Source organism: Sardina pilchardus, chromosome 2 (genome assembly GCF_963854185.1).
Source record: "Sardina pilchardus chromosome 2, fSarPil1.1, whole genome shotgun sequence".
NCBI lineage: Eukaryota > Metazoa > Chordata > Actinopteri > Clupeiformes > Clupeidae > Sardina > Sardina pilchardus.
The window spans coordinates 41787268-41805304 of NC_084995.1; the positions used below are offsets into that span (position 1 = coordinate 41787268).

Consider the following 18037-nt stretch of genomic DNA (forward strand, 5'->3'; position numbering starts at 1 on the left):
CTCTCAAGGCTTCATTTGGCATATGTAGATGTAGAACAATTAGATGACCCAGACGCGCTGGGCTGGAACACCATGTTCCTAGTCATGATCATAATCAAGCACTGCACTTCCTCTCAGTCTGTTCTACGTCTATGACCAGGGAGTTTCAGCTCCATTGCTCATAAAAATGCATGAATGCTTTTCTAAATCAAACTTTTGTTTTAGGAGTGGTTGCCAACAGTAATCATGCGGTCACATCAGAACCTGCCAATACAATATCCAAACACTTCCCCAATTCCATCACAGAGCTCAGGAGAGCTTTCTAGGCACCACATTAGTGTTGGGCGTTTACTAGGCAAGAGCCAGAAACTTCAACAGGACACCCGAGTGGAGACTGAAAAACGATTTTATTTCTGAGTTACACATTAGTCCTCTGGCACCTCCACAACGGTGGTCTTCTCGCTGACATAGATGCCGTCCAGAAACTTCCGGATGTCTTTTTTCCGCACAGTAGTTGCCTGCTGGATCAATGCAGCTGTGAGAGACCAAAAAGAAAAAAGAATGAGAACAAGAGCAAGAGAAATAACTCAAAATGAGCGGTGCTGGACAAACATGTGAAATCGACAAACACGGAAGACAATCAAGACAGAGCTGAAAGAGATGTTATGAAGGACACGTGCCGCATGCATGTTAGTAACACATAACAAAAAAACAAAAAAAACAGCAGTATGACATCAAGAAAGTGACACTATGGCGTTGCCATAGATAGAAATGCCAACAGAGTAGGAAGAGGAGATCTTGCAACGGAAAGATTCAAAGTAAGAAAAACAAAATGAGAAAGAAAAACAAGGGAGACATCAATGCAGACAAAAAGAAAAACGCAGATGACAAAAAACATTGATCAAAGTAAGAAAAAAGAGAAAAACGAGGGAGACATCAATGCAGACAAAAAGAAAAAACGCAGATGACAAAAAATGGCACAAGAAAAGCCAGCCAAAAGGGAGTGGCCGACCCCATGGCCCTCACAGTGAGGCCGTTCTAACCTCAGAGGGCTTATTGCTCAGATTCCACTACTGTGCCCTTCTCCGAAACGTAAATTCCGTCCAGGAATTTCCTGATGTCTTTGTTCTTCACTGTAGTAGCCTGCTGAATTAGAGCCGCTGAAAACACATACACTCTACTGTTAACCACACAGTCTGTTAACACACAGTTAACTCTACTGGATAACCAATCAATCAGATTACCCATACCTACCCAGGACCATTTAACACATCCAAGTTAATGGTCAGAGGGGAATACAGTTAAGGACACTGGGATATGGGACATTTTTAGTTGGGATATACAAAACTCCACCATGGGCACACACATCAATAAAATAGTTTGCTCAGTCAGTACATTTTTATGTCCACAAATATGGTAAAAGCCAAGAAAAATGCATTTCTCTAATTTTAATACCAATTTAGCAAGAGTCAGACAAGGGGAGGGATGAGAGATTGGAGAATAAGTCTGGCCCTGGACATCTTCTTGAGTGTGAGAAGTACACAAGTTGGTTTCACCAATACAGTATAGGATGTGTGTGTACACGCAAAACTCACCTGAGTTTGATACCAGTTCAATATCATTGCCCTCCAGCACAAGCTCGTCTTTCTGGGCCTGAGAGAGTGCGCATGCCACCCCTAGAAGTGAAGAAGATTGAACAAAGTCAAATCCACCATCGCAGGGCAGTCACATTCATTCAGGTGTCCAGTTCATCTCAGGACCACGAGTAAAAGGGGCTCACAAGCCCAAACCCTTAAAAACACAAGTCTAGTTGGCCAGTTTGATTGAGGCATAGCCCTCTTATACAAATACTGCGCCACCAATTGCATGAAACTCACTCAAATTCTACAACTTCTGAATCTCAATCTACATGCAAGGTTTTATTGATAAGTGCTTAACATAATGCAGTGGTGCGCAAGTTACATTCAAGCATCTCTCAAAGCAAAGTTATCAGTAAACTGGTCAGGCCAGGGTCAGCACCTCTGGAGGTAAAAGGACAACCTTAGGAGGCACCCAAACACTATTGATTGATTTCATTTGAGACCCTCAGATTGGTACAACCACAGATATCTGTATCCAACAAGGTCCCAACAATATAAGCAGTTTACCACAGACCAAAGATGTACAGTCAAAAAATACAATCAAAGCAGACTAAAAGATGGAACGGTGCCTGAGGGTCACATACAGCTAAACACAGTGCCTTCTTAAGCTGTGGACAATCTGGGATAAGACACTAATAAGGCAACGATACATAGCTGGAAAATGGAACAGACCGAGTGCTCCAAACGCCAAGTAGCCCTGCAACTAGTACACTAGTACTGTGCTGTGAGATCCTCCTATGGAACAGTCAATGTGCACAACCATTCAATTCTATGAGCCTCCATCAGAGCTCATTTACACATACCACACACAAAGAATCAGGTGAACCTCTTTGTAAAAAACAATCCTGACAGCTGGTCATGCAGACATAAAGGAATGGCCATCAATGCCGTTTGGAGAGGACCCACTGAAGCGTGGACACAACAGCCTCATGATCGTGCGGACTCACCCTGCCTCATGCGGACTCTTCTGATGTACTTCTCCCCAAGGAAGTTCCTGATCTCCACCAGAGCGCCACTCTCCTGGATCACCACGTTGATGGGGAAATGGGCATACACCGACCGCATCTTGTACCGGAAGCCCTACAAAAACACACTGGGCTTATATTGCTGAACATAATAACATCTACTTCAACCAACCAACCAACCAACCAACACACACACACACACACACACACACACATTTCCAACACCAATTCAGCCATTAACATTAAAACTGGGAGTCTATACACAAAATACAAAAAAAGGTCTACACATTAAACATTGGACTAGATTCAGTCCCACTCACCAGGGTGACTCCCTTGATCATGTTCTGGACGTGGCTGCAGATGGTGCGCACGGTGGCCAGCTCCTTCCTGTTACCCCACCATTTGTCCACACGGAGCTGAGACACACATTCATGGGACATGTTCAGCATCTTATCACTTTCCTTTCCTACACTTTAAGACCGCTAGTTTCAGACACTGGCAGCTAGTGAGTATCACACAAATATTTGGCATGCCAACTCACCTTCTTCTGTTTCTTGCCAAGGAGACTGAGTTCCAGGTTAATGTGGTTGAACTCCCGGCGCAGGGTACCTCTGGGGCCCTTGACGATGACAGTACGCCCCTTGAGTGCAACTTCAACTGTGGAATGATACAAAACATCACATCAGGACCAAAGGCAGCAGACAAACATGCTTAAGTAGATCCAAAACATGCAAAATGATATCCAACTTAGTTATCAAACACTTGTAGGCTACCACTACAGCAAGACTTAATCACATCATTACCGTTGCTGGGGATGTCGACCGACTGGTTACTGAGAATGGTCTTCATTCTGTAAAACAAAAAAATGCACCCTTAGCAGACATTCATTTACTTGTGAACCAAACTTGTTAACCTCCGCAGACATCTGCTAACGTCAAAGTTTCTACCGGTATGTTAGTTCAGATCCAACTTAGCATCCTGTATCTGACGAACATTAACACATTTCCGACAACATAGCCATGATAGGCTGGAAAACCATATACCACAGCCTTCCAAATGCATAAACTGAGACAAATTGGTCATGTACACAATGTAATATACTAATAGGCTCCATCTCACACTGTCTGAATTTAGCTAAATGTTAGCCTAAGCTTCAAGGGAATGGATGCTAACAACACTGTATGAGCAACCCTTACTTTCCGGGGTTACATCGAGCAATTTCAGCACAATATCAGCATCTTCTAAGATAATAGTTTTAATAACACATGTATAGGGGCTGTTTATTGCTAACGATGGTTACAGAGTGCGGATTACTGTAGATTTAAATTATGACCAGACAGAGTACGCCATGTTCTTACCTCGCCGATAAAGGAGGAAAGGAAGGAGGAAGGACGTCACGACACAGATGTAGAGTCCCCGATTATTTACGTCACTTTGTGCGGCAGGCAAGACAAAGTGATTACCTAAACATTTAATCCAACATTTTTTAGACATACTAGAGTTGTTTTTGGAGAACATATGTATAACATAATATAATTTGTTTTATGTATAGCAGATGTGTCTAAATGTACGCTTTTGAAAATCTTGACATTATTGTAGTCTGACAGGGCGAAGCAATCGACTGACGATACGTGTTGTCATTGACGTAGGGAAGGTTTGGGGCTAAAGTCATGGCGTTGTTAAAGCAAAGTTGTGTTGTCGCTGGTCGTTTCACATGTAATCATCTTTTTCTCCAGTCCAGATGTATCGATGCCTCACATGTAAGTTTATCTTCAGTGTGTTTTAATTTTCATGACCAACTGGTCTACTATGTCTACGTTACGTGAATGCTAAAGTCAACGTTAACTAACGTTACTCTCCAGGTCAGCTGCACGTTAACATGCTTAGCCAATATTTAGGCCAGTTGCCCGAGGAACTACGCAGGGTGCAATTCTGACAGTCTGTGTATTCAACTGGGCGACGACATTTTCAACACTGTTGGACACTGCTGAAAGGACGAAGAGTTTTCGCATTCTATGGTTACTTGAATGTAACGAGCAGGTCTTGTGATTCCAATTGGTCTGATTGCTTTACTGACTGCAGGTTTACGCCAGTGGTTTGAGCACGGCTACGAAGGTGTCTCCCTCACCGAAAGATCGCAAGAAGGAGTTACCGTCAGCTGAGGATGGGCCTGATCTGCAAGACTTCATTTCGGGTGATCTGTCAGACAAGAACCGATGGGAGGAATACCGTGGCAACTTAAAGCGTGAGAAAGGAGAGAGGTGAGCCAAGCCTTTAACGTTCAGGAATGGAGAGTTTATGTTATTATTATTAGTTTATATTATTTATTGAGCCTTCAAAACGGTATTTTCGATACTATTTCAGATTTAAACCAATAGGTCAGTGACCTGTTGTGCATTAGCGAACACCAAATCAGTCTAACTGTTACAGTGTTTCGACCCTTGACCACGGATTCTCCAGATAAGGCCTCATGGAATCAGCATATCCTTCAGACGAATCCCCTCTGCTGTTAATGTGTCAATTATCTTGATGACCCCTCTGACTTGGGACTGTTATACATGCCACTTGTGTAATTTTAACATTCGGTTGTCTACTAGGCTGCGACTGCCCCCCTGGTTAAAGACTGAGATCCCTATTGGCAAAAACTTCAACCGACTCAAGAACACACTGAGGGACCTGAATTTGCACACGGTAAGACACAGTGGAGGATACAAGCAATGCGGCTCTGCCAAGTGAAAAGATTATAAAGTTTTGTTTGGAGGCCGTTGTTTTAGGACACCTCCTGTGCTCTGTGTTTACACTACCTGCTTGGTGTCGTTGTGTGACAGGTCTGTGAGGAGGCGAGATGTCCAAACATTGGAGAGTGCTGGGGAGGAGGAGAGTATGCTACGGCTACTGCCACCATCATGGTCAGTAAGATATGACAGGACAACCCCTAATACACTCGCACTGCATGCCACAGTGGGGAGACTGATCTACTACTTGATAATACAAAGTTAGCACTTATTACACAGAAATAATGTCTAGATGTAGAGGATGTACTTCCTTCTCTTAAGTTGCTCTGTTTCACTCAGTTTTTCTCTCTCTCTCTCTCTCTCTCTCTCTCTCTCTCTCTCTCTCTCTCTCTCTTTAGTTGATGGGGGACACATGCACACGTGGATGCCGTTTCTGTTCTGTGAAAACGGCACGGAAGCCTCCCCCACTGGACCCCAATGAGCCAGAGAACACTGCAAAAGCCATCGCTGCCTGGGGGCTGGACTACGTCGTCTTGACCTCAGTGGACCGGGATGGTAAGACAAGAGAGGCATTCACCTGCTCTTCTCCTCAAGCTGAATTCTTGGAGTCCTTCAAAGATAGCCAAAAAAATAGGCTTTATTTAGCTTGGGAATATCAACACGAACTTGAAGCCAATTTCCAATGTCCCTAAAACACGGGCACACAAATACAATCACTAATCTGGCATAGACCTGATTTCTTTGGAATTAAGAAATACATTTAAAACTGTCTTTGACAAGATTGCTACACTTCTGAAACATTTTGACAAGAGTTTAACGCACCAATTTCAGTTTGATTTCACTACTACTTACGCCCCTGCTGAAAATGAACCTTTTGCAGACCTACTTTCAATTGAGAAGGGTCTTGTGTCGACGCGGCTATGGTTTAGCTAAAATGTAGACTGGAATTATACTCAGTGGAGTCAGTGGTTTATCGTGTACGTCATGTCAAAGAGCAACAGTAAATCAAACTTCACAACGTCACGGCGATAGGAGAATTACCCATAACCCAACGGCTTTTGGATTGTTTTGCTGATCATTTACATTCCAGTACATTCTGATGGAATGGATCCAAATGTAGCATCAGTCTCAGCAGTGCTGCTTGATCATCCCCCACACCATACACAGTGGCAGTTTGGGACATCTGGATCAGAATATGTTTTCTGTTCTGAACTGAGGCAAGTAATTCAAAGGTGAATTTTGTGTTTGTGTGTCACAGACATACCAGACGGAGGGGCAGCACATTTCGCCCAAACAGTGATCAACCTGAAGCAGAGGTAAGGGCTAAATCACATATGCACTCTTAGGTACAGGAATGAACGTAATGAATGAATGTAGATGCAAGAAGCAAAGGTCCCGAGGCACCTTTTGAAGTCATCCAGGTGACTTTGTGAATAATTGAAGTAGTCAAAACAGTCATAAAAATGTTGGTTAGGTCGCCTATACAGTAATTTCCCGCATATGAGCCGCATTGTGTACAGTATAAGCCGCAGGACAGTGTTTTAAGTTAAAAGAAACAAAACCATATTAACACCATATTGACTGGCCCCCTGTATTAACCTTACAGTTGAAGAAATTGAGCAAAATCAATGTATAAGCTGCGGTTGATAGTCGGGAAATGACGGTATTGGTTGCATTCTGAACTGGTGGTGTGTTGCTCTGGCAGGAGCCCGGGCATGCTGGTAGAGTGCTGTTGTTTAGGTGGTCTATATTGGTTGCATTGTTCTGAACTGGTGGTGTGTTGCTCTGGCAGGAGCCCCGGCATGCTGGTGGAGTGCTTGACTCCTGATTTCCGTGGGGACTTGAGTGCAGTGGAGAAGCTGGCCCTGTCAGGACTGGACGTGTACGCCCACAATGTGGAGACCGTGCGGGAGCTGCAGAGGTACACACACACACACACACACACACACACACACACACACACACACACACACACCTGTTTACAGTGAGAGAGCTACACCCACACACACACACACACACACACACACACACACACACACACACACCTGTTTACAGTGCGAGAGCTCCAGAGGTACACACACACACACACACACACATGTTTACAGTGCAAGAGCTGCAGATGTACACACACACACACACACACACACACACACACACACACACACACCTGCTTACAGTGCGAGAGCTGCAGATGTACACACACACACACACACACACACACACACACACACACTCACACACACATATGTTTACAGTGCGAGAGCTGCAGAGGTATACACACACACACACACACACACACACACACCTGCTTACAGTGCGAGAGCTGCAGAGGTACACACACACACACAACTACACACACATGACTACAATTCACAGAAATCTATCTGGCTCCACTGGTTATTAATGAGGGTAAGGGGATTTATGAGCTAACATGGCTACCATTCTCTAGTTTAGTCTCAAGCCCTCATAGATCATAGATGTACCTGATCAGAGTAAACAGGACTAGTTTAGTCTCAAACCACAGTTCTACGGACTAGAGTGCTCCACATCCATCAATTCCTGTTTTATGGTCCCAGTTTATTCTCACGAGTAAAGGCTCATCTCAAAGCTCTGTTTGCTCTCGCTCTCTCTCCTCGGCCCTCCAGTTCATGCTCCAGAAATGGGTCAAAGCTCGACATCATTGAGGATGTCTTGTGTATCTTATTGCAGCCAGAGGAGGCTAGACCGGGGAGAGAGAGGAGGGAGGTGGAAGGCCTGATATGCGAGGAAATGGGAGTATCCTACACGGAAGCGTTTTCAGCCGGAATTGTGCTATTATTGGTCCAAGCTGCCAAGATAAAAAGTTCACTCCCGTGTCTGTCAACTTTTGGTTTCAAACAAGTTCGTAGGGATTTATTTGTGACAATAATCCAGTAGATAGACCTAGAAAAGACTTTTATATGCTGGAATTATCATGAACTATCATGGAAACTTAAAAAAAAAAAAAAAAGTTCATGCCTGATTTGTTCACTCATTCATTGTAGGCTATAATAAGTCTTCATTCATGCCGTCAAACATGACCTCATTATCAGGGCCAGTAAGTGGGAAGAGTCCATGTTCATGACATTATCAGGCTTTGTAAGTTCATATTCTCTGCAAGTTGTTTATTTATTCTTGCCTAAGAGGTGATGCAGGAGAAGAAACAAAAAGACAAATGATATGAACCCTATATACACAGAGCCTTGTGTGCTCATCCTTTGGTCATGAGTACATGTTATTGTATGAAAGCTACAGAGCTGAAAGTGCATTTAAATTTGCTATTGAATGAGCCACTTGTAGGAATTGTCAGCATGGCCTACTTTAGACACGGTGTATGTTCATACCCACAGGGCGTACAAGTGTAAGAAAATAGGGACTTTTATTTTTTTGTTTCTTTTTCCTTTGAATAAAATGATGTCATTTCTGCTACAACAGGACAACACTCAGCCTCCACAAGGGGGCGCTTTTTGGGCCTTCTGTGTCCATGAGGTCAAAGTCCTGCTTTGTTTTTGGGTGTAGTATGATATCTCAACAGCAGGGGGCAGAACCTAGCCCACACATTGACTTGTGGTTGGTGATTACTATTAGTTATTGCCGTGTGTCACAAAAGTAACAATTCACATTTTTATTTCTACCTCCACTTTTACTAGGCTTTAACAGGATATGATAAATACACATCTGAATGGCTAAACATCAGTGTTAATGCTATTGGAGCTTGCAGTTTTGTGTGTGTGTGTGTGTGAGACTTCCTCTTCCTCGTTTGGCTTAAGGCATGTACGTGACCCTCGGGCCAACATTGACCAGTCTCTGGCTGTCCTGCGTCACGCCAAAGCAGTGAACCCCTCTATCCTCACCAAGACCTCCATCATGCTGGGCCTCGGAGAGACCGACGCACAGATATCCGCAACCATGAAAGGTAGAGGGAACAGAAGGAACGCAACCATAGGCTGATCTATGACCACGATCATGCATCTGAGCTTAGACATCTCAATATTCTTCGTAATACCGGAGAAGGAAAACATGCTCTGTATTATTAAAATCTAACCAGTGTGTGTGTAATGTGTTTACGATTGTTTCAGAGTTGCGCGACAGTGGAGTAGATTGTCTGACTCTGGGTCAGTATATGCAGCCAACTAAACGTCACCTGAAGGTCAGTCTTGGTCTCAGCTTCAAACAAAGCCTTGTCATCTACATGTGTGCATTTACCTGAGACGTGATGAAGCTATAATTACATTGTGTGTGTGTGTGTGTGTGTACACAGGTACAGGAGTATGTCACTCCAGAGCGCTTTGCTCACTGGGAGACGGTTGGGAAGGAGATGGGCTTTGTCTACACAGCCAGTGGTCCGCTTGTGCGTTCTTCATATAAAGCAGGTAGGAAGCAAAAGCACCTTGATTATGGTTATTAGGACTTCTTTAACTCAACCTTGAATTTCTCTAATGATGTCAAACCCCTGCCATAAACCAACCAAAAATGAACGCTTGTTGTAATTCATAACATAACATATAAATCCATATTCTAGGTGAATTCTTCCTGAAGAATCTTCTAGAAAAGAGGAAGGTTGCCACATCAGAGTGAAGTGGCTGTCTTGTTCCACACTCGGTCAGATGTCCTGCCATCCCCTGTTCAGTCCACCTCTATCTAGTATCCACTACAGCTGCTTACGCGCACACACACACACATGCATAATCTTGGGGAATAGAAAGGACCAAAGGAGGGGAAGCAAGACAGACACAGGCTCGTGTCACTGTGAAGACCTTCAGAGGATACAGGTTTCATTTACAGAACGTTTAGCTGACGTTGAACAAACACTCTCATAGTGAGAGTATGACATGATCAGTGTAACTCACACTACTTAATGAAGAGTTTGTATAAAAGTACAAATATATGAATACATGTAAGTACATTTTATAACCACACTGGAATACGGACATGAATAAAATAAACTTAAGAGCAAAAAAGTAAAGCTGCAACATGTTTAATGTCTCATCTGATTGGTCCAGTATTACAATCATTTGTGTATTTTCACAAAATTCATACCATATAAAAGATTTTGTTAAAAAAAGAACAAAAACACATCCACTCACAATATGTCAGTGTTCTCGAACAAGACAGACATCGTGGTTAGTTCTATGTGATCAGTTGTAGTTCCGTAACATCCACAATGTGACCGTTAGACTAGAGCAGACTGACTGGCTTCTGACTAAAGTGACATAATAAAAGAAACCACATTGTCAGACACGTAACACATGGTTTCTATTCCTTATGAATAGTGATGTGATAATTAACTAACACCAACTGATCAGGCTGGTGATAAAAATCAGTTTTTCAGTGGCCTCTAGAAATCTGTCGCCACATACCAATTGGAAGCTGTGAGATGATTAACCAGAGGTATTCAGAGTCTTTAGCTGGTGTGTTTATGTACAGCTATACAGAAGATTTGAGTCAACAGCTGTAATACAGTTGTGTGCATCTCCAAGGGAGTTCAACCAGCTTGAGGTAGAGCATGTTAGACTTTGGCCTTCTTTGCAGGGGGTTCATTGAGGGTGATGCGTGCCATTCCAACAGGAGGAGTGAATGGAATCCGGGCTGGTGTTACTTTTTTCCCAATGGTCTCAATCTACACACACACACACACAAAGGCGCAAAGAAAGATTGGTGAGGCAGAATATTTGATGAACATAGAGATGGTCAGATTAGTGAGTAGAACTTAATTGCATCACAGATTAAACGAATCACTGAAGCAGTCATTCGCCAGGGAACACAGTATCCTTTATCCAACCAATGATGACCTGCATTCTGCAGTTTGACACACATCCCTGAGCGTAGGCCTCTATGTTGCATTGGATAAGCCTCCAAATCGTTAGCCTGAGAGAACCCAAACGAACCTGTTAGTAAATCTGAATTCAGGCAAGAAGGCTATTGACACCCTGGGCTGGGCCTTTCCTAAACTAGTCCCTTCCCACTCCGGCCTCGGTGGGAATCATGGCTTTGGGACCATGGATTTGTTCACAGGTGTACTCACACAGAACTAACCTGTGTGTGTAGCATTCTACCTGATGCATAGCGTTAATGACACACCCTCGATTAGGACTGCACAATTATCACAATCGACATCGGAATGTGAACCAGCGCAGTTACCTAAACGCAAAAGCCACACATAATTGTGCACAATTTCTGACTGTTGTATCCATGTCATCCTCTTTGACTATGTCCCTTGCGGTTACTGGGTGTGCACTCTGCGTGAGGGGCACAGACATCAGGACTGGTGAGCTTCCCGGACGATCAGAGGCGCTGTGCTCCTTGTGCTCTGCACTGGGCATGCTCACCAATCAGGGGTGGCACAGACTAAAGACACAACTCATTAATATTCAAAAGTAACACCGCAAATCGCAATATCTTTCAGAAAAATGACAATCAGGTCAGATATTTTCCCCAAATCATGCAGCCCTACCCATTAGTGTTTACTCGGCATTGGAGGGTTTAAAACACACTACCACTTAACAGCAATTGTTTTCAGATGACCCTAAAGATGAAGGACCTTCCGCGTGAACACACAGAGTGGCAGTGGCTAGGGAGGGAGAGGGCGAAGTAACTAGTATCAGAAACGGCTCCATTTCAAATGTTCCAAAACTCCAGGCACTAATCCCTTAACGTGTATCTGGCATAGGACGGGCTTTACATGATGACAGATATGGCAATATTCAACACCACCTAAACTTAAGCTTAAGCTTAACTTAAGAGTTTAATGCACCAATTTAAGCGTAATTTCACTGCTTTCCAGACCCACTCACAATCTCAATTTGGTCTGGTGATAACCAGGCTACCAAACTGTAGCATTACTGTCAACACCAGTAATCTGTCAAATTTGGGCAGATATATCAGCTTTGTATGGCAAGTATGACACAGCAGTTATCAAATCATGTTTGTTGCCTGTCTACTCCAACATACCTATGGTTCAATCACACAATATGGTCTGGGTGTGGATAGGGTCTTGCACCGTGCCCTTGTAAGCCTTTGTGTAAGGTGTGTGTGAATAAAACAGAGCGTGTATACCCTGGAGGATGGGCTTGTATAGAAGAGAATGACATTTTTCTGGTTCAGCCAGTTCACTGAACAATTGAGAAGAAGCATCTTAACAGACAGGTGTTATTAGAGATTAAACTGTCCAACGGTAATCTACGCTACAGCAGAAAAGGCATGTGTAAAAGAAATATGTATTGTACAATTACAAAGGATAAATTGGCAGAATGGCCTGTTCAGTCACTCAGGAGTTGTAGCCATGTGTGTGGGTGTGAGCCTGTACCTGGAAGCCAAGGTTCTGGAGTCGAGGGTGCAGGTGATCCAAGACTCTGCGTCCATCAAATAGGAATGCTGGCTTTAGCATTCGCTTATAGATCTTCTCATAGTCCAGCTCCTGCAAAGCACACCATCAGCAACATTTTCAGACATGTCCCATATTGTGTGTTGTGTAATATGGTCGTGAGAGCAGTGAGGGGGAGGGGAGGGGGGGGGGGGGTTACCTTGAACATGTCCCACTCCGTACAGATGACCAGAGCATGGGCTCCTGCACACGCATCATAGGGGTCCGTCGTCACGGTAACCAGCTCAGATACTGTAGACACATTAAACCAAAGAGCGTTGATTACTATTTCTATTCAACTCCACTACAACCCTCTCTGATTAAACTATTGAATAATGTCACCAGCTCTGGCTATCAGTGCAGTATAGCTCCTCCACACAAAGCAAGAGGGCAGAAGTGACATTTTGGTCAAAACTGAGTTATATACATCACCTGAAAGCTCTTCAGCTCTTTCTAACTGACAAAATTATATAAAGTTATTGAACAAAAACCAAAGGTCTTAACTGTGAACATACAGAAGCCGTTAGAGTTGTTTTGGCTCTCCTGTAAAGTTGGTGAAATGTCACTTGCTTCTCAGCCCTCGCAACATACAGCACAGATGTTTATCTGGCTATCAGTGCAGTATAGCTCCTCCACACACACCAACATACAGCACACACACCTCTCTCTGGCTATCAGTGCAGTATAGCTCCTCCACACACACCAACATACAGCACACACACCTCTCTCTGGCTATCAGTGCAGTATACTGTAGCTCCTCCACACACACACCAACATACAGCACACGCACCTCTCTCTGGCTATCAGTGCAGTATAGCTCCTCCACACACACCAACATACAGCACACACACCTCTCTCTGGCTATCAGTGCAGTATAGCTCCTCCACACACACCAACATACAGCACACACACCTCTCTCTGGCTTGTCTCCTGACAGGTCCAGTATAATCTGCTCCTTGAGTACTTTGGGGTCATAGATGTGCAGTTTCGCTCCCTCGTCCATAAGATATGTAGAGATGTGGATACTGGAGGACTCCCTGTTAGCAGAAACATACACAGTGACAACATTATTTGCATGTAGAGCATTATTTGAATGCCCTCATACCCTCATGCCCTCATACCCTCACACCACACGACCGCTAAGCTCCTCGGCTGAGCAACATCTAGCTCTTCCGCCAGCACACTCAGGCCAATCCAAACTTCTCATCTGTCGTCCCTCGTTGATAGAACGCACTACCTGCTCCTACTAGAGTAGGGAGATCCCCAGCCATCTTCAAAAAATGTCTGAAAACCCAGCTCTTCAGGGAACATCTCCTTTCATAGCACTACTACAGACAATTGCACTCATTGATGCACTTATTGTGGTTTTTAATTTGTTGTTAGAAATGCTCTTAAAAGCTTAAATGTTTTATCATGTTGGAAGTCGCAGTCAAGGTCATTGACTGTTCCGTATGTCATTCGGTGTAATTGATCTGTGCCTGTGATTCTTAGTCTGGCTGGTAAATGCAGAGAATAGTTTATGCATAGTAGAATGATAGGTACTGGATTACTATGCAGCCTAAGACCTTTCTTTTCATCTGAGCAATAACAAACAGGCTCCATCTCCCAACACAAGGAGAGTTCTGCAACTTTTACAACTTAACAAATGTCCACACTTTTAAATGCCCCCTCCAGATACTCCATACATGAGTACATGACTATGCACTTTTGATTCTCTGAGGCTCAAATGCACACGTGTGTGTATGTGTGAGAGAGAGAGAGAGAGAGAGAGATGAAAGGTTGGTGTGAGTGTTCAGTTAGAAGGGAGATAGGTCAATGATTACAAGGTGAAATGTTAGACTGATTAGCTTCTTATGATCAAACACACCAAACCAAATAGCATGTCAGAGAAAAATCTGTCACACAGGGCAAGTTCATTCTGATAGGTAGGCATGACTAGGCACGTACCTGGTATCTCCTGTGTCCTTTTTGAAGGAGAAGCCAAGCAGGGCGATCTTTTTGCCTGTCACTGTGTTGAACAGACAGTCAATGATCCTGCTAGCGAATCTTCTCCTCTGGTATTCATTCATGTCGATTACCTGCAAGATGTGAGGAAGTAACACACCCGCATGTGAGAGAGAGTCAAACAGTATTATGCAAGACTATACAAGCTCAAAAAGAGCAATAGGCTAACTACTGGGTTATGGTAGGCATGGAGAAGAGCAGGGTATGGGCCCTCTTATCTAGCTCTGCAGTACGCTTGCTTCCCCAAAAGGGGACATCAGGTTCCTCTGAGTGGGCCTTTTGCTGGCATGAATGATTTCAAGAGGTACCAATAAGTGTCCTATCACTTAATCACTTTAATTTAGTTTTCTGATATTCTACTATCCCTATTTAAAGTCTACCCTGACAGTGAACACATGCAACCCATCTGGAGTTGAAATGGTCAAAGGTGTTTTGCTCGTGCATTGTGATGACAATATGACCAATGGCTTTAGCAAACATTTTACATTTTAAAATCACAAACTACTGTTTGAAATAGCAACGAGCTTTGAAGGACCTATGTATTTCATAATTTTGCTAATCCTTGTGTTTCATGGGTTTGTCTTTTGTCCTGACATGGACTCAGAGGGAAGGGTCTACTTGAATTAACACCAAACACCACACCCTAGTCATTGAATCATTCATCCTGGAGGACTGCAGTTAAAAGAGAGTTAAGTGTCTGTGAGACTGGAACAATCAGTCCTTTGTAACAGTGTCGCCTGACTTACAAAGCTGATGAAGAATTTTGAATGGAGCACAATCTCTACATATATTAAGTGACTGAGTGAGTGAGTGAGTGAGTGTGTTCACACCTGTTGCCAATATGATGCAACCTCAGGTAGGTTCAAAGCTTCACAAAGATATACCAAGTTCAGCACATCTTTCTTGAAACAACTCCCTCCAAATCCTGTAACAAACAAAAACAAGACTTTACCTTCGGGGCCTCTGACTCTCAACAGAACCCAATTCAGAGCTCAGACACAGAGCCGTACCACTACAGAGTCAGACTCTCTTAGGCCATCAGTCACACAGCGGTACCACTACAGAGTCAGACTCTCTTAGGCCATCAGTCACACAGCCGTACTCACCCACACTGGCTTTCAGAAACTTGCTGCCGATGCGCTGGTCCATGCCGATGGCTTTGGCCACCTCCTCCACATCCGCTCCAGTGGCCTCACACAGTGCTGAGATGGAGTTGATGCTGCTGATGCGCTGAGCAAGGAATGCATTCGCAGCCTTCCGACACGAGAGGAAAAAAAACACAGGAATCAACATCATTCAAGATAGACTGGCAGGCTGAGATGGAGCCCCATATCTGTATTGATGTGTTATAGTACGGGTGTGGGGGTGATAAGACTGGCAGGCTGAGATGGAGCCCCATATCTGTATTGATATAGTTCAGTATGGGTGTGGGGGTGATAAGACTGGCAGGCTGAGATGGAGCCCCATATCTGTATTGATATAGTTCAGTATGGGTGTGGGGGTGTCCATGCATCCGCACCAGTTTGGAGAGTTCAGATGACCAGGTGTTTGTGGTGATGATGCGCTCTTTGGGGACCCAGTTCTCATAAACGGCACACAATGCCCGGATGGCCCTTTGCCCCTCTGGTGTTTCATCTCCACCAATCAGCACACGGTCTGGCTGTTTCAGGTCCCGTACGGCTGTCCCCTCCGCAAGAAACTCTGGGTTAGACAGCACCTGGACAGCCAGAGAAGCGACAGAATGACCAGAAGTTCGTAAACACACCAACACTAACACTAACACCAACACAGACACAGACACACACCTGTAGGTTGAGACTGGGTTTGGTGTTGGCATCAAATATTCTGCGGATGCTCTCAGCTGCGCGGACAGGCACAGTGCTTTTCTCTGTGACAATTTTGTAACCATCAGACATCTCCACGATGCGCCGAGCACAAGCCTCAATGAACTTGAGGTCCGCAGCGCGGCCTTTCCCCATGCCGTACGTCTTAGTGGGCGTGTTCACCTGGGACACAAAGGGATTAAAAGGTCAGCAATGTCAACTATCTTTAGGGAGGTAACCATACCTGAGCATGTCCCTTAAAAATCACAACATAATTCTTCTATGGATGAAGAGGAGACGGTTTTCTACAATAAAGTTCAATGCTACTACTACATACTGGCAAAGTCACACTTGTAATTTTGTCTGCAATAAATGGGCCACTCTGGTATTGTTTTTAAGCAGGTATCTAGATAGATAGATAGATAGATACTATATTGATCCCCAAGGGGAAATTCAAGAACAAGGGGAAATTCAAGATATCTGCTACATGTATGACTTACAGAGATGAACACCAGGTCTGCGTCTTTGATGGCAGAATCAACGTCGGTAGAGAAGAAGAGATTTTTACCTCTACAGGAGAAAACCACATCACTGAGGCCTGGCTATAAAGACACACAGAGACCAGACATACTTCAGTCAGTACAGAGAGAGCATGCAAGACTACACAATTTGACTTGAGTGACATAGCCTTGGACTTATTTGCTAGGCTACATCTTAAAACTCGCAAGACACGCACATAAGTAAACCTTGCCAAGAGCTGTACATGCGTGAATTGGTGTGTATGCAGCCATACCTACCTCGTAAATAGGTAGTACATCCGAGTTCCAGGCTTTGATTCGAGATTCATTGACGTCCACCACCGTGACGCGGATTTTGGGACACATTTGAGCGATCACGCTGCAAGTGGGCCCTCCAACATATCCAGCCCCAATACAGCATATCTTCTTTATTTCAAACATCTGAGGACCAATTCATTTCAAATAGACCATTTAATACATCTGATTACTAATTCCATACAAACTAAATCAGGGACGCACATGACGCTCCGGCAGAGTTACTTTGTATTCCGCCAGCTTTCCTCAACGTTAAATCCGCTACGTAGCTAGTGTGTCAGTTCAGGTCAGGATAACGTTACGTTGTATCCTCCTGTGTTTACAGATCACCAAATAACACTATAGACAAGTTAAGTTGTATTTCTTATCGAGTGACAGACACATTATCAACGGATATTCGTAGCTATCAATGCTGATGATCAAACTGTTACAAATCAGCCGCAACACTTACCGTGCTTGGAAACTAACGTTAGCCCGGGAGAAGATGTCAAACTGACCACGATGTTCGGCGGGTCACCAACTTTTCGTCTGTATGGTTCTTATCGCTAGTCAGGCTGATCCTGAACTGTAAAATATTAGGCAACTACTGTCAACTTTATCTTCACGCACACCCCTTCCATACGATCTTTTCCGGTATGTGGGGAAAGCCAACCTTATGCCAATGAATGCGCGAGACG

At 44.0% G+C, this 18037-nt stretch overlaps 3 protein-coding genes across 5 annotated transcripts; 1 reads left to right on the plus strand and 2 right to left on the minus strand.

Moving 5' to 3' along the window:
• Positions 1-367: 367 nt before the first annotated feature.
• On the minus strand, positions 368-3999 carry rpl9 (ribosomal protein L9). 2 transcript variants are annotated; one of them, XM_062530636.1, is made up of 8 exons: positions 3943-3963; positions 3388-3434; positions 3126-3241; positions 2905-3000; positions 2567-2699; positions 1575-1655; positions 1023-1139; positions 368-514 (listed from the first exon to the last, which is right to left on the minus strand). In XM_062530636.1, exons 2-7 carry the CDS (start codon positions 3431-3433, stop codon positions 1033-1035), a joined length of 579 nt encoding a protein of 192 aa, XP_062386620.1. In that variant the 5' UTR covers position 3434; positions 3943-3963; the 3' UTR covers positions 368-514; positions 1023-1032. The 2 variants fall into 2 exon arrangements, with proteins under 2 accessions (XP_062386620.1, XP_062386619.1); XM_062530635.1 differs by lacking the exon at positions 1023-1139 and having other exon boundaries at positions 3943-3999.
• A 187-nt stretch (positions 4000-4186) lies between these two features.
• Positions 4187-10310, plus strand: lias (lipoic acid synthetase). 2 transcript variants are annotated; one of them, XR_009938024.1, is made up of 12 exons: positions 4187-4344; positions 4667-4845; positions 5182-5275; positions 5413-5493; positions 5718-5874; positions 6578-6635; positions 7112-7240; positions 9108-9253; positions 9417-9487; positions 9599-9710; positions 9860-9997; positions 10039-10310. XR_009938024.1 is itself a non-coding variant. In XM_062530634.1 (11 exons), exons 1-11 carry the CDS (start codon positions 4255-4257, stop codon positions 9913-9915), a joined length of 1173 nt encoding a protein of 390 aa, XP_062386618.1. In that variant the 5' UTR covers positions 4187-4254; the 3' UTR covers positions 9916-10310. The 2 variants fall into 2 exon arrangements, 1 of the variants encoding a protein (XP_062386618.1); XM_062530634.1 differs by having other exon boundaries at positions 9860-10310.
• On the minus strand, positions 10300-18002 carry ugdh (UDP-glucose 6-dehydrogenase). The gene is made up of 12 exons (XM_062530633.1): positions 17812-18002; positions 17325-17486; positions 17028-17129; positions 16510-16710; positions 16224-16421; positions 15811-15958; positions 15535-15629; positions 14648-14778; positions 13613-13737; positions 12861-12952; positions 12644-12754; positions 10300-10957 (listed from the first exon to the last, which is right to left on the minus strand). The coding sequence occupies exons 2-12, from the start codon at positions 17484-17486 to the stop codon at positions 10847-10849; spliced, it is 1476 nt and encodes a 491-aa protein (XP_062386617.1). The 5' UTR covers positions 17812-18002; the 3' UTR covers positions 10300-10846.
• Between the last annotated feature and the right edge of the window lie 35 nt (positions 18003-18037).

Excerpts from the sequence above, each read along its gene's own strand:
- rpl9 (XM_062530635.1), bottom strand. The coding sequence starts at position 3,433 with ATGAAGACCATTCTCAGTAACCAGTCGGTCGACATCCCCAGCAACG. Across the intron at positions 2,700-2,904 it reads TGATCAAGGGAGTCACCCTG|GGCTTCCGGTACAAGATGCG; the intron begins GTGAGTGGGACT and ends GTGTTTTTGTAG. Across the intron at positions 1,656-2,566 it reads AAGAGTCCGCATGAGGCAGG|GGGTGGCATGCGCACTCTCT; the intron begins GTGAGTCCGCAC and ends CTTCACTTCTAG.
- lias (XM_062530634.1), top strand. The coding sequence starts at position 4,255 with ATGGCGTTGTTAAAGCAAAGTTGTGTTGTCGCTGGTCGTTTCACATGT. Across the intron at positions 6,636-7,111 it reads GTGATCAACCTGAAGCAGAG|GAGCCCCGGCATGCTGGTGG; the intron begins GTAAGGGCTAAA and ends TTGCTCTGGCAG. Across the intron at positions 9,488-9,598 it reads CAACTAAACGTCACCTGAAG|GTACAGGAGTATGTCACTCC; the intron begins GTCAGTCTTGGT and ends GTGTGTACACAG.
- ugdh (XM_062530633.1), bottom strand. The coding sequence starts at position 17,486 with ATGTTTGAAATAAAGAAGATATGCTGTATTGGGGCTGGATATGTTGGA. Across the intron at positions 16,711-17,027 it reads CAGACCTGGTGTTCATCTCT|GTGAACACGCCCACTAAGAC; the intron begins GTAAGTCATACA and ends TTTGTGTCCCAG. Across the intron at positions 13,738-14,647 it reads AAGGACACAGGAGATACCAG|GGAGTCCTCCAGTATCCACA; the intron begins GTACGTGCCTAG and ends TTCTGCTAACAG.